The 22,177-nt window shown below is 41.3% G+C and overlaps 1 protein-coding gene across 2 annotated transcripts in view; it reads right to left on the bottom strand.

Moving 5' to 3' along the window:
- Positions 1-4,675: 4,675 nt before the first annotated feature.
- SLC35B4 (solute carrier family 35 member B4) overlaps positions 4,676-22,177 on the bottom strand; it is a 40,643-nt gene continuing 23,141 nt past the window's right edge. Inside the window, exons 3-10 of one of the 2 annotated variants that reach the window (XM_019452785.2) lie at positions 21,833-21,935; positions 20,504-20,553; positions 17,810-17,891; positions 17,531-17,591; positions 15,887-15,996; positions 14,510-14,585; positions 10,820-10,895; positions 4,676-9,971 (exon numbers count right to left, since the gene is read on the bottom strand). In XM_019452785.2, coding sequence (XP_019308330.1) covers positions 9,725-9,971; positions 10,820-10,895; positions 14,510-14,585; positions 15,887-15,996; positions 17,531-17,591; positions 17,810-17,891; positions 20,504-20,553; positions 21,833-21,935 — 805 coding nt within the window. In that variant the 3' untranslated portion in view covers positions 4,676-9,724. The remainder of the gene's footprint in view (positions 9,972-10,819; positions 10,896-14,509; positions 14,586-15,886; positions 15,997-17,530; positions 17,592-17,809; positions 17,892-20,503; positions 20,554-21,832; positions 21,936-22,177) is intronic. The other variant, XM_019452786.2, reaches the window with a different exon arrangement.

The following is a 22,177-nucleotide window of genomic DNA, read 5'->3' on the forward strand; positions in this document are numbered from 1 at the left end:
TGATCTATTCTGGAGAATGTTCTATGTGTACTTAAAAAGAATGTGTATTCTGGTGTTTTGGGATGGAATGTTCTGTACACATGTGTAAAGTCCATCTGGTCTAATGGGTCATTCAAAGCCACTTTTCCTCATTGATTTTCTGTCTGGATGCTCTATTGCTGTAATTGGGATATTGAAGTCCCCTACTCTTATTATTGTCAATTTCCTCCCTCAGGTCTGTTAATATTTGCTTTATTTAGGTGCTCCTGTGGTGGGTGAATAGATATTTATAAATGTCATATCCTCTTATTGAATTGATCCCTTTATCATTATATAATGCCTTTGTCTCTTGTTACAGTCTTTGTTTTAAAGTCTGTTTTCTCTAAATATTGCTATCCCATTCCCCCCCCCCCCCCCCCCCCCCCCCCCCCCCCCGCCAACCCTTTCATTTGTATGGAGTATCTTCTTCCATCCCTTCACTTTCAGTCTGTAAGTGGTCTGAATTCAGTCTCTTGTAGGCAGCATCTAGATGGGTCTTGTTGTCTTATCCATTCTGCCATCCTGTGTCTTTTGGTTGGAGCATTTATATTTAAGGTAATTATTAACAGGTATGCACTTACTGCCATTTTGTTCATTGTTTTCTGGTTGTAGTTCTTCTGTTTCCTTGTGATTGATGATTAGTGTTATGCTTGGCTTCCTTTTTTGTGTGTATCTATTATAGGTTTCACTTTGTGGTTACCATGAGGCTCATACATAATGTCCTAAGTACCTAAGTCTGTATTGAGTTGATTGTTGCTGAGGTTCAAACACATTCTAAAGGAACTTGTTTTACACCCCCTCCATGTTTTATGTATATGTCGTCATATTTTACATCTTTTTGTGAGTCCCTAGATATAATTTAACTTAGATATAATTGATTTTACTACTTTTGTCTTTTAAGCCTACTAGCTTTATAAGTGATTGATATACTATCACTGTATATTTGCTTTTACTTGTGAAATGCTTTCCCTTTCATAATTTTCTTCTAATTATGGTATTTTACACTTAAAGAAGTCCCTCTAACATTTCTTGTAAGGCCAATTTAGTGGTGATAAACTCCTTTACCTTTTGTCTGGGAATTTTTTTCTTACTCTCTCCTTCAATTCTGAATGAGAGTCTTGCCAGCTAGAATACTCTTGGTTGTAGGGCTTTTTTTTTTTCAGCACTTTGAATGTTATCAGGCCACACTCCCTTCTGGCCTGCAAATTTTCTGCTGAAAAAAAATCAGCCTCATGGGCATTCTCTTGTACATAACTAGTTGCTTCTCTCTGGCTCCTTTTAAGATTCTCTTTGATCACGTGTCTTGTTGTGTACCTCCTTCTCTGTGCCTCTTGGATGTGGCTGTCTGTTTCCTTCCCCAGGTTAGGTAAATTTTCTGACCCTTTCTCTTCTTTCTGGGGGCCCTATAAGGTGAATGTTAGTATGCTTGATGTTGTTCCACATATCACTTAACCTAACCTTACTCAATGTTTTGTTTTTTTGCTGTGCAAGTTGGGTGCCTTCCATTAGCCTGTCTTCTCGATCACTGATCCATTCTTCTACGTTCTCTAACTTGCTGCTTTTTCATTTGTTACTGTATTCTTCCACTCTGATTGGTTCTTTTCTGTCTAGTCCACTGAGCAATTTTCTAATCATTTCTTTATCTCCAATTTCATTTAGTTCTTTTTCTGAAGTTTTGGGCTTTCATTTAGATCATGTTCCTCATCTTGTTTGTGTTTATTTCTATGAATTAGGTAGAAGAGCTGCTACTTTTCTCAACTTGAAGAAATTGCCTTGTGTAAGGATGTCCAGTATAGACTATGTGCCTGGCCATTTTGGCTGGCACTGTAGCAGGTGTGGACTAGGGGTGCCAGGGCTCTGCAGAGGGCACTCTGGCAAGCCCAGGTAGAAAGCCCCACAGCAGTACCTACAAGGGGTGCCCAGGCAGTCATCTGGAGCATGCCCAGGGTGTTCTGCCCTTGTTGATACAGCTGGAGCTGTAGTCAGTGCTGTCCAGGTCTACCCAGCATGTGCTGGGGGTGGGGGCTCATTGAAACAGCAGGCCAACCAGGGAGCCTGGATCCTATCTATACCCTCAAAATGGAGGAGTGTAAACCGTGACAGGCCCCCTACTGCTTGGTGGAGAGCTAGTTCCCTTATATTATAGTTGCCCTTTTAAACCATGGCTTATCTGTATCCCAAAACAGGTAAATCTGCTCACAGGCCCTCAATTTTATCCCTCCCCACTACAGTTTACACTGTTAGACATGATAATAACTGGAAACCCCAATCCCTACCTCTTTTGCTGTTCTCTAGGTGTTCCCTCCAACCTCTGTTGTGCAGAAGGTGTCTAGTCAGCCCTCGGTTCTCCAGGAGGAACTGCTATATATGTAGAGAGAGATTCACTGTGTCCATGCAGAAGGTGAGATCAAGGTTTTCCTACTTCACAAACTTCACTCACTATTTCGTTTCCACTAGAAATTAAAGTTTCTAAGTGTTAAGAATCCAAATTAGTGAGTTAAAGCTACGCAAAATAAGGGAAACAATTCTGTGTACAAAGAAATTGTTTTCTTTTAAAAAAAATTTTTTTTAATGTTTTATTTATTTTTGAGACAGAGAGAGACAGAGCATGAACAGGGGAGGGCCAGCGAGAGGGAGACACAGAATCTGAAACAGGCTCCAGGCTCTGAGCTGTCAGCACAGAGCCCGACGCGGGGCTCGAACTCACGGACCGCGAGATCATGACCTGAGCCACCCAGGTGCCCCAGGAAATTGTTTTCAATAAGAAAATGGTATGTGGTGGAAATACATTTTTGTTGAAGGAAAACTTAGGACAAAATCTTAATGTAAAAAAGATAGTTTATAGGTTTACAGAAAAGAATTTTATATATGGCCAGTAATGGCTAAGACTAGAATAAATTTAAGAATAAGTTTTAACATTAAAAAGTTTTGTTTATAGGGGTGCCTTAGTCAGTTGAGCATGTGACCTTGGCTCAGATCATGATCTCATGGTTTGTGAGTTTGAGCCCCGTGTTGGGTCCTATGCTAACAGCTCAGAGCCTGGAGTCTGCTTCTCTCCCTCTCTCAAAAAGACACGTTAAAAACAAGCGTTCAGGAAAACTGAGTCATCAATATTAAAAGAGACAAGTTTTGCTCACAATTATGTAACCTTCTATATTTGCCTTTAAAACCCTTTATTGTCACTTTGGTTAGACAGGATCACAGATCATTATGAACTAATTAATAAAATGTACAAACTTCCCCCAATTAAATTCTAAAAAGTCTTTTCATCACAATCTAACCAAAATATTCCAGAGGGCCCATGGCATATTTCAAAACATTTGGTTTCCTTATATAAAAAAAGAGATTACACTAATTAATCTTGTTGAGTTACATGGGAAACACTGTCAAATGAGTGATACTAAACCCTCTCAGATTATATTTACGTAGCCAGATAATAAAAACTGTATGAAACTCCTAGAAATCAGGTTATGTCCTATTATCTTGAAACGTGTGTCAAAGAAGTAACCAAATTTCCCTGTCAACTGCATCGTAATGAACACTAATCAGATCTTTAGCTATGGGCGTTTTTAAGTCTTTTGTCATTTACAACACCTATAACTTAGATGTGGTTACAAAGCTTCCTGCAAATGTGTTTCATCTGCACTGATACTCATGGAAAGAAATCTGAGTACAGGTTTCTGATAGCATTAAAATCACACAACTGAACTGGGTAAGGATTTCCAGAACTAATAAAAGAACTAGATGTAAGCAAAACAAGAGTAACATGGGACTGAATGAACTGAGGATTGTAATTTTTAGGATTTTCGTTTGTTGAAACTTTGATTTTTTTTTAATGATTTGTTTTTCCAGATTAAAAGAAATTTTTTCTCTTAAGATAACTATAACTTACAGCAATTGGATAAATGTTTTGTTTCACAAAGGCATATTTTATCTTTTTTTCCCTGATCCCTTCAGAAGTCAAAAAAAAACTCTGTGTTCTTACATTTTCATAATATAGTAAAACCCCGGATTGCGAGTGACTTGTTCTGAGTGTTCTGCAAGACAAGCAAACATTCCTTACAAATTTTAACTTGATAAATGAGTGATGAGGAGTGGTATGTGACACCTAATGTCACATGATCACAACTGAGCCAATGCTTCTTAAAATTCGCTTTGGATTTCAAGCATGTTTCCGGAATGAATTATGCTTGCAACCCAAGGTTTTACTGTGCATTCATCTGCACAAGTTCAATAGTAAGAGTACCAGGACACAATTAGAAATACTGGTTATATTACCAAGGCTTTGACTGGAATGTCATAGTTGAAGGAAACATGCATCAACTCAGATCTAACCAGACCGCTTAAGCAACTATGATTGGCCTTATGGAACCAATAGAGCCCCTTGGAAAGATAGCTTGACACCTTGCTTACAGGGTTCCCATCAGACTTACCAGGTGAACAGAGAAGGTCACTTCTGGGCAGGTGCAAGAACCTGCACCTTGAGAAGAAATTAGCCCAATCTGCATGTGTTACAGGCGAAGTCTGTGGCACGTATCTGGCTTGGCTTTAGACCTTGAGAGGCTGTTAAAGTTCAGTCTGAAAACAGCCTATACAATCAATCGCTATTCTTGATGCACTTATGTAAATAATCAGACCAAGTTTTAAAAAACTAGACTTCCTTGGCAAACAAATTTTAATTAGCTGTCTTTGGTAAAAAGGAGTATGATTGTAAAAATTGTTTTAATAACATACCTTTGTGAATATTATATTCTAATACATTTCATTATAAACTGAATGAGATCCTGATGTCTTCTGGCTTTCTCCAATGCCTGGCTACAACTCTCCAAACCAACATTTTGGGTTTTTGCCCATCTTTTGTACTTGGAATAATCTGATAAAACTGCCCTTTTTCCTGAAGCCCTGTAAACTGAATATAAACAACTTAATGTAAACTTCACAGAAATCACAACAGCTCATATGTAGACATTTTCCATGTCTGTTGCTCTGACACTCAAACTACAAACCAAGAATATATGCCAGATTGTCACTGCCTTCCATCTAGAAATTCACTTGACTGGCTACCCCCAGAAACTGGTTTATAATTTGATCCAATCATTGCTTTTGTTTCCACAGAAACGGATTTTCATTACCTGATTTGAACCATCGGACTTTGAGAACACATCACCACCTCCTGAAATGAGTTTAAACTGACCTCTTCTCAAGAACTCAGAAACTGGTTCATGGAGACAGAACAACCTACCAGGTCAACTTTTATTTTTTTGAGAGAGAGAGAGAGAGTGCGAGCAGGGGAGGGGCTGAGGGAGAGAATCTAGAGCAGGCTCTGTGCCCAGGGCAGAGTTTGATCTCACGACCATGAGATCATGACCTGAGCTGAAGTCAAGAGTTGGATGCTTAACCAAATGAGCCACCCAGGTGCCCCCAACTCAACTTTTAATGTGTGAAACTTCCTGGGAAGTTTCAGAGGAGGGAAATGTAGGGGCCAAGGAAAGGCCCCCCCCTTAATGTCCCACAATGGCATACTGATCATTTTGAATTGAAGCTATGTGGTAAATAGCCAGTGCAAGGACACTCAGACCCTCCTCTGCCCTTTTGAAAGAAAATAAATCTCTCACATGAAAGGTAGCCTCCCTGCTCTAAGAACTAAAATTACATCTTTATTTTAAAGTTTATTTACTTTGAAAGAGAGAGGGGTAAGAGAATCCCAAGGAGACTCCACACTGTCAGCACGGAGCCCGATGCAGGGCCCAAACTCATGAACTGTGAGGCCATGACCTGAGCTGAAATCAAGAATCAAATGCTTAACCAACTGAGCCACACAGGTGCCCCAAACGATAAACCAAGAGGGGTGCCTGGGTGGCTGCTGGCTGAGCATCTGACTTTGGCTCAGGTCATGATCTTGTGGTTTATGGGTTTAAGCCTCGCATCGAGCTCTGTGCTGACGGCTCAGAGCCTGGAGCCTGCCTCGGATTCTGTGTCTCCCTCTCTCTCTGCTCCCTCCCTGCTCACACTCTGTCACTCTCTCTCAAAAATAATAAACGTTAATAAAAAACAAATCTGCAGAAATAAACTTGCTTACATTTTTACTAATCTACAACTGCAGCCCGAAACCTTACTAATGCTCCCATTTGTTTTCTTTTCCTATCAATTCCTGACAGATTTACTGTCTAAAATGTATGTATTTTTTAAGTGCCTGCTTTAGTCTTTCGTTTGGGTGTCAGTTTCATTATGGGTACTGTGTGCACAAAATAAAACTGATTTTTTTTTTCTCCTTTTAATCTGTCTCATGTAAATTTATTTTCGAGTCCAGCAGGAAGAACCTTGGACAGAGAAAAATTTCTTCCTCCCCTTCACTCTAACATGCCAACTGGTCCACCCATGAGCAGGCCCACAGCTAACTCATGGGCTTTGAATAATTCCTGAGGTTTTCCACCCCCCCTGCCCACACCCTCATAGGCGTTTGGCACTGTTCAATAAAGTCAGCTCAAGGTGGGTGAAAAGAGCAAGCAAAATTATTTTCCAAACATAGAAGGGAATGGTAGTTAAGATTCTCAGCCCCAGCTTGAGGTAACAAAATATATAAACATTTTTACATTAACCCTTATGTTCATACTTAGCTATACATATACTCACATAGGGGCCAGATATTCTCACACTCCAAGTATCAATGCTGCTAGCCATGTATAACAAAATACGTGCTACACAAATACCTTGTAACAACCCACAAAAACATCTGAGAGGCCCCAAAGAATAGAGGCCTAAACATACAAGATTATAGGTGTTGCTCAGGAGAAAACTACACACGTGAACACAAGCTGCAGTGAAGAAACTGGAGGTGGTGCTGAGGAGAGGAAAAAAAAACAGGGCAGAGGGGAGCAAAGGTGCTCAAGAAATGACCCCAAGATATTAGAACCTTTAAAAAATGTCCATTAATCTTCCCAGAATACAGTACTGTAGCATTTCATTTAGGGTAACTGCGCAGGAAGAAGGGGGAAAGACGAGATATGTCCTAGTACTTTAAAACTTGCAAGTTTCTATCAAGCATTAATGATTGCTTTTGTTGGATGAAAAGGAAAATACAGGATCAAAAATAAATTAATGAAAAGTGAAAAAGACAGCATTTATAATGTGACAACAGAATTGTGGTAAAGGCTACGGAGACACTATATTAATATAATTCAAATATCTACCATTTTCTCCTGTTACTTTACGATACCAAGGTGTTAAAACGGGTACACACACGCACACAATACTTTCTCGCTAGTGTCATCCTATTTGATCTTTGCTCTTAAACACCAAATCTCTTTTGTAAACAAACTATGGGGTACAAAGTTACATAGTCTTGACCCAGAGAAAGAAGAGAAGCATTTAATAGACAATTCTCTTCTGGTTACATGGGTCCGGTTTTCTACAAAATGGTTTATTTGCCCCTTTAATACAAGTTGAAATTAATTTCAACCTGGAATGAAAAGCCAGTTATCTAATGGAAATAAATGGTCCCCCCCCCCCCAAAAATAAGTTTCTAATGAAAGTATTAACTAGTGTCCATTAGACATCTATTTCTTACATTCCGGCCACTAGACAGAAAAATCAACTCACAGGGCATTTGAGACATTCTGTTATGTGTTCTATTTTATTGTGTGAGTGCACTAATCTGTCCACATATAACCTCTGGTTAATAAAACCAGCGGAGGTATTCATCTGAGAGGAACATATACTCCCTAAAACCAGAATCTAAAAGCTAATAGACTCAGTTAAATGCTCTCTGGGGACACCAATACATTTCGATTACTACAAATTTTCATCGACATAAAAAGGACACTAAGTTAGGTAAGGTTCTAGCCTGTTAAGACTCCAGACACATTCCAATCCAACAGCCCCCAGGGGCAGGTTCTTCTATTAAGTGATTTTTTTTTTTTTTTTTTTTTTTTACAAAAGTAGCTTTTATTTTTGTTTTTAAGAGGATATTTAACAGATACTATTCATAGCACCACCAGTCTGAGGAGCTCTACGTATTTCAAAGAAAATGCCTTTTGGTTCTATAAATGGGTTCATACCAAATTCACCATCTTTTAGAATAAATCACTACCAGCACTAGAAAGTTGTCCATGTCCAGAACAACAAATCAGTCTGAAAACCCTATGACTTAGATGGAGAAACAATATCCACGTTATGGAACGAGCGAGGCAACTTACGTTACTTCCCCAGAGCGACCCAAAGGTTCTAGAACACTTATCTCAGACCCCCTCAGACAAAAGCTGCAGAAAGAGAAGGAAACACGACACACCACGGAGTGAGCCACGGGGACCCGGAGAGCCACGTCGCAATTTAAGACCACAATCTGCGTCCAGAAAAACATGAAAGGCCTTTGTGTGCAAAAAAGAAAAGCATGTGCTTGTGGGAGGTTAATGAAGGTCTGGGGCTGAGTGAAGAACAAGAAAATAAAAGAACACATTTTCACGCTCTTCTCTCCTCCAATATTATCACACAAGCTACACGAGTGCGCACACACCCCTACACTCTACATTCACATTGTTCCTCTTTCTCCAAAGTTTCCCAGGGAGGAAAACTACACCTCCGACGTGATCAGCCAAAGGGGGGCAGGTTTCTACACGGAGTAAAACACACGACCTCCCAAGCCCGCGCAAATTACCCATCAAGAACATTAAGATACCTCATAGGAAAAAAAAAAACAAAAAACTTTCCATTTTAGTTGTGATTTGACCTGACTTATACACAACCCACACCCACCATGTATCAGTCTACTCCTTAGCCTGACGGACCAGGACTCTTATCAGACTGACCGGCAGGGCTGCATCTCTCTGGTGAAGAAGCCTTTCGAACATTTAGCTGTGGCTCTCTCGGTGCCGACGAGGGCCAGCTTCTCCCCGCCATCGTGGCGTCACCATCGCATCTCTGAGCTAACGGGGTTCATGTAGAAGACTGAGGGAGAACGTCTCTCCCAATTCATACACGACCTTTCTTTCTTATTAACTTTGTGCCATAGAGATATGCTGCAGGTTTGTTTCAAGCACAGAAAATAGAAGACCTTTGCACAGGGGAAAAAAAAAAAAAAAGCTGTGGGAAAGGATTCCCATCAGTCCTGCTCCAGCGTTACCAGGGCTCAGCTCACAGGACGACTGTTTCCTTCCCAGGCCAACGTCCTTGGTGTCTCCGTTCACCTGGCCACTCAGTTGTTCCTGATGATGATCCCTGGAGCGTCTGACTGGCTGAAAGTGCTGCTGGGGTTGGGGGGGGGGGGAGGGGGGAGGGGAAAGGTACCAAAAAAAAAAAAAAAAAGGGACGAGGCCACAGGATGATAATGACTATATGGCAGAGAACCATCAGAATAGCAACAAGAGATAATCTTGCCCGAGACCACGGATATAAAACTAGAAGCTCTGAGGACTCAGAATTCAATAAACAAGTAACAGTACTAAATATTCTGGTAAACAAGTGACAACCCAACTGGCTGTTCAATAGTGGACAACTGTTCTTATTTCTATTTCAGGGTTGCGGGGTTTCCATTCAGAGTCCACAAACGTTGGTGTCTACAGCGGTAAGAAATCTGAGGAGTCCCTCGTTCTGAGGATTCTCTGGTACATGGCTGGTTCAATACTTCAGCATTAACAAAAGCGAAACGGTGGCCAGACCTTCACCAGACCCTGGCCCATTTGGACACCGGTCTCTCTGTTCCAGGCTGGCCTCAGTTCTTCTTGTCCTCCTTCTGAAGCTGGCTTTTTGTGGTCCCTAGGTTGTTCCACACCTCTGTGTACATTAGGGTCCCAACGAAGACAAACAAGGTACCCAGCCAGTGCCACAGAGTGAAAGGGTTCTGGAAGTACAAGATGGAAAAGATGAGGCTGACAAACTTGCGCAGAGTCACGACAAGGGTGACGGTAAGGGAGGCGCATTCTGTGGTGAGGATAAAGACACCCCGGATGCACACGTACCTGGAGTGGTGGGTTAAGGTGGCTTTCGGTAGACTGCCAAGAGAACCCCAGGGAGAACCTTCTGGCATGGTTTAAATGTTCATATTCTAAGAACCAGAGAACGCGGGGATGGGTGATGGCTGCTCTGAGTCTCCTCCCTGGTAGAATATCCTGCAGAATGAATGTCCTGCCATTCGTTGGTGGACCCTAGCTCGAAACTGCCCGAAGGCCTGAATTCTTGTTCTGAATTCTTCCCACTGCTTACAGTGAGGGTCCCCTCCCCCGTAGTGACAGGACGTAACACTTTCAGGAAAGGTCAGCAAACCTACTTCATAGGACCTGGTCCTCAGCCCTTCGACCCACTCGTCCCAAAAGGAACTCCGAGGGCAAATCTCTGAGGTGACATCAGAGGAATGAGATCGAGCTCCATCTGTTTCATTGTTCCAAAGACTTAAAGGTTTTTATAGTGTACTTAAGGTCGTTCAAGAGAGCCATTTACAAAATTAGGCTTTAATTAGTTTGAAATTTCGGGCAGAATTCCGTGGCAGCTGGTGAAATGTCCGAGGCTGCTGAAAAACTCCAGGAGAAACCACAGAGCATTCTTGTCACATACCAATACTGAATTATCCACGGATTTCTCCACGCCACCCACAGCAATTCCTTTATGTGCCCAGTGACCTGCTGACCTCCTGCAGCACTACCAACTCTCTGGCCGTTCCCAAAAGCCCAGGCTGGATGGGAATCTCTGTCTCCTGCAGTACAGATCAAGGCAGACGCGAAACTCAGGTCACTGCACCATTAGGAATACAAACCTTCTCTGTGTTACTCTGACCTAAGAGGAGGGTATGGCAGAGGGGTGCAAAGGATACTGAGTGATGACATTCATGAGGAGGTAGAACCACATGATGGGCACTGTCACACCAATGAAGGGAACTTGATACAACTCTGCAAAGATTAAAAGGGGATACAGTCATACATTTAGGACAGCGTAAGTCTTCATCTTTTTGGACAAAGTGATACAGACTGAACATAATAGAGACAGCAACGTTACTCCCCTAGCAAAGAGATTTGGATCGTACACCATTTCACTTGCCCTGATTCCAGGCTACACCAGTCTCAAGAGTCATTACAATGGTTTCTTAAATTATAATTTATTTTTTATTTGAGAGCAAGCGAGCATGCGAGTGAACAAGAGGGGAAGGGGGAGAGAGAATCTTAAGCATTAAGTTATCATTAATTTTAATTGTAAAATAAGCTCTCTACCATTCACCTGAATAGGACCCCACTTTACAAAGAAAGACTCAAGTACAGAGCAGTGAAAAATGACATGGTCTCAGCTGACAATTAACACAAGAATAAAGACAACTAGGGGCTCCTGGGTGGCTCAGTCGGTTGAGCGTCTGACTTCGGCTCAGGTCATGATCTCCCAGCTTTGTGAGTTCAAGCCCCACGTCGGGCTCTGTGCTGACAGCTCGTAGCCTGGAGCCTGCTTCGGATTCTGTGTCTCCCTCTCTCTCTGCCCCCAACCCATTCGCATTCTGTCTCTGTCTCTCAAAAATAAATAAATATTTTTAAAAATGAAAAAAAAAAAAAAAGAATAAAGACAACTAGTAACTAAATGCCATCTGAAAATATATTCAATCCTACTAGTGATGAGAGAATTCTAAATTAAAAAAGGTTCTACCATTTTATATTTATTAAAACAGCGATTAAAAATTTGTAAAATCCTGGGTGCCTGGGTGTCTCAGTGGGTTAAAGTGTCTGATGCTTAACTTCAGCTCAGGTCACGATCTCAGGGTCGTAGGATGGAGACCTGCGTCAGGCTCTGTGCTGAGTGTGGAGCCTACTTGGGATTCTCTCTCCCTCTCTGCCTGTGCTCGCTTGCATGCGCGTGCTCGCTCTCTCTCTCAAAATAAATAACCATTAAAAAAAAAATGATGAGGGGCGCCTGGGTGGCTCAGTCGGTTGGGCGACCGACTTTGGCTCAAGTCATGATCTCATGGTTTGTGAGTTCGAGCCCTGCATCGGGCTCTGGTGCTGACAGCTCGGAGCCTGGAGCCTGCTTCGGATTCTGTGTCTCCCTCTCTCTCTGCCCCTCCCCTGCTCACGCTCTGTGTCTCTCTGTCTCTCAATAATAAATAAACGTCAAAAAAAAAAAAAATGATGAAATCCTAATCTGGAATGGTGGCAGTGGAACCAGCAGCCTCGGCTGGCAGTAGCAATTGGTGCATTTTTGTAAAAAAAAAATCAATTTCATAATTCTTAAGGGGCAATAAAGTATATGCATTCTTAGGAATTAATCCTCACTAATTCAAAAGATGAAAAATAGTTCTCCATTGATGACAGTACTATTTATGATAAAACACTGAATCAATCTAAATGGCCAATCTTAGAGCAATGGCTATGTATGGCAAAGGAACTTTAAATAAGGCATTAAAAAATTAAAATTAGAAAAATCATGAAGATTATATGCAGTCATATAAAGAAGGAAAGTGAAAAAGCAAGTATAAAACTATATCCATGCTAGGATGACAACTATGCAAGAATATACATAAACAATATCTGGAAGGAAACTGGGAAAATGAAATTAGCTGACGTGTGAGGCAATGGAATGGTAACTCTTCTTCTCTTAAATATGTTCTCATATTAGTTTTATATAATCAAGGCTTGCACAGTAAATATTTGGGAGGAAACAAAATAATCACGATCAAAGAGATTTTTAAGTTTCCAATTTTGTAGCGTAAGATATTTCAGTTTTTATTTATTCATTTTGAGAGACACAGCAAGGGAGGTGGGGCAGAGAGAGAAAGGCAGAGAGAAAATCCCAAGCAGGCTCCGCATTGTCAGCATGGAGCCCGATGTGGGACTTGAACTCACGAACCGTGAGATCATGACCTGAGCTGCAATCAGGAATCAGAGGCTTAACCAAGTGAGCCACCCAGGTGCCCCTTCATCACTTTTTTGAAATTGCTCAATTGTTTGTGGGGTCTGAATTATACAGAATAACTTGGGAAATTCGAACAGTGATATTGAAACCTGGTTAGTAAATGAACGTTACTTTTCTTTTGCAAAAAAATAGAAAGCCATGTATGTAAAGATAATTCGCTATAACTGTATGTCTGGACTAGTGGGAAATCCCCATAATCTGACATTCTACTGTCTTTGAAACACTTAGCATGTACTGAAATGAAAAGAAAGTTAACAAGTATTATTACTGTTTAATAACTTCAGAGATCCACTGTATCGATTTGCTAGGAAAAGAATCAATCCGTAGGACTTAAAATATTTAGGTGGATTTTTAGTTCTCTTAGCAAATTCAAGGATAACAGGTTCATCTGAGACAACCTCAAAGCAAGCAAGAGAAAGAAGCATATATTTAACGCAGGTATGAGCTGAAGGCAGATTCTAAAAGAGATTTTATATAAATACCCATCCCTGTGACTTTTAGAAGAGTGCTCTAGGAACGAAATCAAATAAATCCCAAGGAATCTGATGTTTATTTTAATAGCCCTTTGCTGTGTGGGGACTCTCAAGGGACCTTAAAAATCATTGTGACAAAAATGGCTATATGTCAATGAAATCTCCAAAAAAAAAACCCCAAAATCAGAAATGGAGTAATTCAGAGCCTTAGAAACTTTAACACACTACCTTCATTACACATTTTTTTTTGTGGGCAAATGGGACAGGCAAACACAGCAAACTCAAACAGAAAGCAGTCACAGTCACAACCTCACAATATGCATGTTCAGACTTCAGAGGGCAAACAAGTTTTACAGAGCACACACTGCCATTCTACAAAATGTCCTCACCATTTTAGGTACGAGCCACGTAAAGCCTTAATTCTACAAACGTGTATCTGTTCCTGTGTGTTCATTTGTCTGTATAACGCCATGTCTTTTAGTAGATATTCATGTCAGATAAGTAATTTCTTTCAAGTCAGTTGGCAATTTATAGCTAGTTTATTAACTCGCCACTTTAACAAGGAAGAGCTAACTTACCCTGCAGACATTTGAACTAATTGTGCTTATTCCTGCTGCCTACCTACCCTGTACCTTGGAAAAAAGCCCCCTCGTGGTTTTTGCTTCCCCTTGCTCCCAGGTGGCTAGGCTAGGACTGGGTCTGTGAGCAGGTCCGCCTTCGCCAGCCGAAAAAAAGATGTGCGGGAACACAGAGCTGGACTGCTGCCCGGCTTCTCGTGGTCCCACCCCTGCAGTGTGTTATTGCTATGTCTTTGCATCCTCAAAACACCAAACGTGCCACATGCAAATGCAAACACACAAATTCCAAAGCGTTCTGTGGTGAGGATGAAGACACTTAGAAAATCTGAGGGCAGTTCTCTAACTTCGTTGGCAAATAACTGAGAAGCACCCGTAAAAGCTTTTGCTGCCGCAACTGCTCATTAACAGCACTATATTCCCGGAAGGCGGAACAGGGAGGGTTTCGAACAGGGCAGGGGTTTGGATAAGACCGTGAAAAGAAGCGGTGGTCAAGTCAATAGGAAAACTGAGAGCTGATCCCAGAAACTGTCAGGTAATTCTCCCGGAGATGCCCACACTCACCAGACTTATTGAACAGAACCGCATGGTCATAAATGTCAGAAGCCAGGAAGATGAAACCCGGGAGGGGAAGGGCGTGCTGTGGGAAGGAAGACGTCATGTAAATTGAAATGCAAACACATCACAGAACATTTAGAGCGGCTTTACAGTGACTAAGTTTTACAAGGTGTTTGACAAGCAGTGTCAAGAAAAGGAATTTAGACTCGCTAAATTAAATATTTGTATCCAGTGCTTCCGCCCACGTGACCCTGAATGGCGTGCTGTCAACCCCAAACTACAGCTCTTGCCCTTATGGAACAGAATCAGATGATCATCACGCACTAAACAAAAAAATGGAGCCGGCATCCTTCCCTCAACAAAAGGGAAATTAACTCCCAGTCATCTTGCCCACAGGATTTGCTGTATTTTGCTACTTTTGAAAATGGCTGAGCAAATACAAGGATTTAAAAGTTATAAAGCAAAGGCAAATTACGGGGAGTTTAGGAAACTCGAGGGAAAAAGAGATTTGAGGACAATATGAGGTCAGGGAAAATAAAATGAAGACAAGAATAAAAAGGAGTTGAAGAAGACACAACAGGTCGGCACAGATGAATGAACGAGCCTGACAATAACCCACCACAATAAGGAATCAGAGCTAACATTACAGGCAGTTACTCTGTGCCGAGTACTGTTCTAAAACAAAGGTGTGACCCGGACCGATTGTTCCTTATTTTTTAAATTCCCAGACACATACTCCAGCTCCCATTAAATATCTCAAATTGATGGTCTGCAACTTTAGTACAGAAAGCTGGCGGTGAAGGAATCTCTGAATACAGACCCTGAAGGCGTCCCTACCAGCCAGGACGGTGAGGGGCTGTGCTTTGGATGTTATCTCCACAGGAGAGACGCTGGAGGAAGAGGATAGTTAGAGGAGGTGGCTCTCGCTCAGCAGTTTTACAACAAAAAAGTGGAAGCACGCAGAATTTGCTAATGAAACTCTCCATCAAGGGAAGACAGCCACTGGGAGGGACTCCGCACCTCCCACCCCCCCACCGCCAAATGCCTGCCTGGCTGCAGACATCCTCCCTGGCATGTTGTTTTGGGACTCGTTTTCCTGTTCCAAGTTTCCATATTGCTTTTAATTTGACTTCACCTACAGGGACCTGGGGGTTCGTGAAGGTTCTTCATCCCCGGGGGTCGTTCCTGGCTAGCAGACACACGAGGTTCACACCGACTGAGCACAATCGTCTCCTATAGAGAACTGTGGCTCAGAATACACCATTAGTAGCCTATTAAAAGTACTTGATCCTTCAACGACATCAGAAAAACGTGTATTTCATTTGAAATGACATATGACGACTCAGTACTTTTTGTCTTCCCCAGGTTCAAAAAATTGCTTACATTATAAAACAAAGCCTCCTTAGAGTGCTTCCCAAATTGTTTGTATAGGGTCTCCTGGAAAATACCCATCCTTGCTGACATCAGAAGAGCAAAAGTCAGTGCCCCTATACCTAAAAAACAAAAATTGGGTTATAAGAATTAGATTTGCTCATTTCCAGACGTTTTCCTAAAGAACATTGTTTAAAGTTCTACATATATTACAAACTAGTTGTAGAACATGCACAAAATTTTTAAAAGAAATAAAAATTAACTACAATATTACTACCCACTCCTTAATAGCTTGCTCTATCTCCCTACATACATTTATTTATTTATTTTATGCAGAAAACAGGATCAGAGTGAATATACAATTTTATATCTTGCTTTCTTCATGATCTTTTTCTTGGATTTTCCTTCAAGTCGTTTATTAAAATTTTTTCAAAGGTATGAATTAATGGCTCCATATTATTGTATCACATAGAAACCATAGTTAAATGTATTATTATAACATGAGCCTCATTAGGTTACTTCCAGTTATTTTACCAAAATCAATGTCCATCTTTCTACATAAATCTTTAAACAAAATGTTGATTATTTCCTTAGGACAAACTTTCCAAAATGGAATTACTGACTCAAAAGTTGTAGCTATTTTAAAAACTCAACACATCCATTTTTTTCCAGAAAGGCTGTGTCAATTTCTACCGTAAACAGGTTATACAAAAATGGCTGTCTTACTTCACCCTCAGCAGCAATGAGGATAATAATAAATGATTATCCAATTTGATAGAGCGAAAATAAAAAGGGACTGCATTTTGGTTTCAATTTGCATTTCTTTGATGCCAAGACTACTGAGGCCGAACATACAATGATCAGACACTAATGTTTTCCCCATGAATTGTGTGTTCGTATCCTTTGCAACTTTTTCTTGTTGGATAAAGTGTTTTTCCAACAGCTCATAAAGATCTTTCTATGCTAAGAACAACAACCTAAAAGGATGAAGTCTCAAAGCCAAGAAGCAGGGAGAACAGAGTCCTTTCATTGCTACTTCTCTCCCACTTGGTCTCAATCTGGTACTGCTGCTACCTGGCTAAGCAGGAAAGAGTTTCACCTCCGTGTCATCCAGTGTGAGGCCAGAGCTCTGCAGGGGTTGTCTCGTGACTTCCACAAAGAGATACTTGTATTTTTCAAGATTCCCTAGGAGGCTCTGCTGATCAGTCAGGTTTGGGAACACTCATTAGGGAGAAGCTAACTTATGAAGAAAATGAATCTAAGATTCAGAAATGAGCCCCTTGGAAATTTCAAGAGCCAACTGCTCGAACGTGCCCTTCGTATGTAGAAGCTCCTGCTCAGCAGACAGCTCATGAAGTAACGGACACTCGAAGCAGTGCTCCCAGTGAGTGTGACAGGCAACCAGAAACTATTCCAGTGGCAGCCGTGGAAATATGGATCCATGTTGTAGAACACGCTACCCTGAACACGGACATTGTCTTTCTTTCATGTTCCGAACACCAAAGTTCAGAGACAGATGACGACCCCGGGTGCCTCTCTCCTCTGTGGCATCATCTGTGGAGCCAAAGCTTCTTGCCAAGAAACCTGTCCCTTAGGAGAAAGTTCAGCCAACAGAACTGCAGAGGCAATCAGCTTCATTGTAATTACTGTACTTGCCTAGTAACCACCTTAGAAATGCCTGGAATCCGTCATTCTCGCTGGAGCTGGACTGGGAGGTCTAGGAAATAAGAAAAATACTCGGTATAGAGTCTAGAACTACATGCAAGGTGCTTGGGTACAAAGGAAATATCTGTGTTACCCAGTCACCTCCACTCTTTTCTTGCAGAGACCCGAATCCTTCTATTGCATAAGCATTTAAGTTTATTGCGTCAATAATAGGTACCTGTGCCCCCACGGCAAGGAGTGAGTATAAATAATTTGTGAAGTGATTCTTACCACCTGCTTTGCTGACATGAAAGTGCAAATAAATATCCCCACAGACACCAGGGCAATGGAGGTATATTTGAATATGCTGTATCTGCAAAAACAAGAACCAGAACACCTTAGGAAAAAAGCACAGATCTGAATTTCCACACTATGTTCACAGTCCGATGGAGCCTAAGAGTAAAAATCACCAAAACATGGCTGAGGGGATCACTTTCTAGCACACTTCCCACGTAAGGCCATGTGAGAAACAATCAGGATGCTGGCTGGTGTCTAAACAACACCCAATCTTAGTGCTGCTTAAAAGAGTTTCCATCGGTCGTTGGACCGATAGATCGTTTCACCAGAAAACAAGAACCAAAAATGACACAGACCAGACATGACATTCCATTCTGCTCAAGAGTCCAAATGAAAGCCCGACTGAGATCTTAACTGCCACCTGTTTCTCCTGTCTTCAGGGGGCCCAGACCTGAGTGTCAAGGGACCTGAGTGTCAGGGGGCCCAGACCTAAGTGACAAGAGGAAGAACAGAGTATCACGGCCAAGTAGCAGGATTCAGTGCTCAAAAAAAAAAAAAAAAAATCATTCAACTTGTCCATTTTCAGGAAAGGATTTTGTAAATCATGTCTGAATGACTCGACTGTTGCTTTTATTTTATTATTATTTTTTTTATTTTAGAGACAGAGCATGTGTCCAAGTGGGGGAGGTCGGAGGGGGGAGGGGGGAGGGGGGAGGGGGAGGGGGAGGGAGAGGATCTTAAGCAGCTAAATGTGGAGCCAGACTCAGGGCTTGATCCCACAAGCCTGGGCTCACGATCTGAGCCAAAATCAAGAGTCAGACACCCAACCGACTAAGCCACCCAGGCGCTCCTATGTTTTTAAATGCTGGCACAGTTGGATAAAGGGAGGACTATGACACTAATAGGACTACTGGCAGTAAGAAGAGTGGCATTTCCTATTAACTGGAACAACATCGTTAACATCCCTCTTGGGCTCTTAGTGATAAAGCAAAAGGACTCAGGCAAGAATGAAAGGAAATTAAACTTACAGGAGGAACCATCAGAGGTTTTCCAGTCAAATACTTTGTACACTTCTGGTCATATCACCTCATAAAAGGCCAAAAGGACCGGCTGAGCAGCAGCTCAAGGGGCCAACAGCACCACGCCAGAGGAGAGGGCAGGGTGAGGAAACAGGCGCTGGAGGAGGCAGATACAAAAGTAAGGGAGCTCTTCGGTCTGGAAAGACCAAGATCGGGAGAGGTTTGGAACTGTGGCCTGAAAATTCATGAAAATTAATGAGTATGGACTTGGTCTTCAAAGCCTAGAAAGAGGAAAACACTGTGAACCTAAGAGGCCCTACTCAGGTTAAACAAGAGGAGATACTAACTTACTAAGTCATGGTAGTAGATAGTTACCTTAGGGAAATTCCTGCTTTTTGGGGAGCACACACCAAGGAGCGTCAAAAAGGCTTACTTGGATAGATTCAAGATGACAGACCCAAAATAAGTTCTTAAGGGAAACGGAGATGTTTGAGAAAGGCCCAGGACATTTCGGAGCACTGTCCAGAGAATACATTCCTTTTATAACATGTCCTTTGGTATCCCTGTTATGAGCAAAATCAAAGGCTGAAAGGACTGCAGGTCTGTCCCAACGTGAATTCTACACATTGTCAAGAAGCGTGGCAGTCACTTCGATGTAACGAACCTGACCAGGATATATGAATGCTCACCTGGAGAGAAGCTAGAAATCAGTTACAATCATACCTATCTGGGGGAATACAGAAGCCTCAGAAGATAAAGGGATCGTGATAAGGAGCCTATCAAGACAGGACAACGATCTTTCTCGTGACACAGCCCTTATTTCTTAAAAACTCTAGATTCCCACACAGAATTCTAATACTGGGGTCTAGGACAGAAAAGTTGGCATAAGCTTGTACGGTTGTGATCTTAACAGTGAGGGTGAACTTTCCCTGAGAAGTGTTCCAGACTGAATGTGCTGACTCTCCCCAGTGCCCCACCTCCTTGGGGGCATGGGGTAAGGCTCAGGACACAAGTGGAAGGCAAACACTTTGAGAAAGCATCTCAGGGCCTTCTGGTATTCCCAACCATATCCCAGAGAAAGCCACTGGCGACAACCACATAGAACAATCCTGAAACTTTTCATTCTATCTTCTTGGCCATTTGGGCCTTTGTTAGGAATTTTCTTTCCAACATGGATGATCATGCTATACTCATAAACACCTTCTATGACACCACTGTCCCAGCACTTCCATGAAGCTGAAAATGTTCCATATCTGGGTTCTCCAACAGGGTCACCACCGGCCACGTGGGCTATAGGCAGGTAAAATGTGACTACTGGGACCAAGATACAAGTATTTATTTAATTAAATTTAAATGTAAACGGTCTCATGTAGCTAGTAGACACCACACAGGAGTGAAGTTCTAAATCAATTGGTTATGTAGGTTACTGTGGTACTAAAGACTCAATGATGACAAGAGTTCTACCCAGAGAAAATGCTGCTCCACAGCGACAGGTGGGGCCCCTTACCCGGTCCACGGCCTCAAGATGCATGTCACTGTCACAGAGAGAGCTGAGAAACAAGGAATTATCAAGAGCAAACTTATCATCACTACAAGAAAAGGAATCCAGCTGATGGATGGGGCTCAGGATAGCCTTTCTAGACATAAAATACAAAAGTGTATTGTTTACCTTTTCTTCAAAATGATAATTCCTAGGATCATGTTGGCAATTAGAGAACCCTATAAAAGGAGACAACAGTAACAGTTTTAGTGCCCTAGGAAAGCAAATAATTCCAGATAAATATGAACATGGACAAGCGGGCAAAAGAGCCGAGGAGGAGGAGGTCAGGATGAATAATAAGGTTCACTTGTTCTTATAATGGCAAAAAGTACAAACCACATAAATCTCTTACGTAAAATAATAAAATCTTTCAAAGATAACAATAAGAAAAATGGCCAATTCTCTAAATACCGGTCAGAGCAGAAACTAAGGCTAGCCGAAATAAATTATATTGTAGACTTATTGTGAAATTTTCCATCTGAATTATGAGAGTTTTAATAAACTTCTCCTCACCCTCGGTTTCAAATAATGAAAGAAGTCATGCAGGGATGTCTTTCTCTTCTTTGGAAAGGTGGCGATCAATCAGCAAGTCTTTACTGAAAGTCTACTACACGTCCAATGCTTTGAAGGTTATCTACGTAATTATAATTAGGGCTGAAAAGTCCCTTTGGGGATAGCACCTTCGATCTCACAAAAATCTCAAGACTACACAGAAGTGCTGTAATTCCAATGACAACCCATCTCGCATTTTTCTGCCATTCTAACTACACTCCCCTTGAAGTCTTCCCTGTTCTTCAGGGAGCACGCTGTTCTTATTTATATACCAAACTACATGCAGATCTCCCACCAAACACTAGTGGAAGAAGAAAATGTCTGCTGCTTTGGGAGAAACCCTACCTTCATCAAAAATTTCCCTTTAATTGTCTCAAGTCTCTTGCTTAAAAAAAAAAAAAAATTGATTATATATATATACACACATATACATATATATACACATATGCATATGTGTATATATATACATATATGTGTATATATATGTGTGTGTGTATATATATATATATAATCAGAAAAGGGATGTATCTATTTTATGTACTAAGAGTAAATGTAATTTTATGAAAGAAACCAAAATTGATGAGTAATAAGTTAAATAACATTCATACCAAGTCTGAATATAAAATCAGCCAGATGAAAGAAATTTAACATAAAATCTGTGTCCCGGCAACATTTTAGCTCCTTTTACTGATCATTCTTAAGACTTCAGAGGGCTAAAAGTCAACTGTCCACCTTTTACCTTACTTTGCAGATGAAAGCCAGCCTATGCTCACTCATCCAGGACATCTATTCTTATACCCTAGACTTTACTTACTACAAGACTTTTCTACTTTTGCCAAGTGTTCAATCTACCCTCTTGGCTTCAGCTTCTGAAAGAACATACACATGGGAGCCGGCAGCACTTACAGATCTAAATATCATATGCAGGGGCATGGCGATGTTGAGATTCAGGGCATAGTTGTTCACCACGCTGACAGTGAAGAACATGGTGACCATCACAGCATAGTACCTGAAATGCAGACATCACAGCACATCACACAAAATCTACTTCAAGAAAATCAAGTGTAGAAGGAAATCAATCTTTGTGGTTAGAAAGGTTATTTTGTTGTAGTTCCTCTATATTAAGAGACTGTATCACTATTATAATGTGAAGTCAATACTAAGTACATATAAAAATACATCACAAAGCTAGACTAAGATGGAAAAAGTCTGAATTACAGAGTATGTTTCGAGGAATACTATTTTAATCTT

The sequence above is a fragment of the Panthera pardus genome, unplaced genomic scaffold (assembly GCF_024362965.1).
Source record: "Panthera pardus isolate Hobbes unplaced genomic scaffold, ASM2436296v1 HiC_scaffold_8, whole genome shotgun sequence".
Lineage (NCBI taxonomy): Eukaryota > Metazoa > Chordata > Mammalia > Carnivora > Felidae > Panthera > Panthera pardus.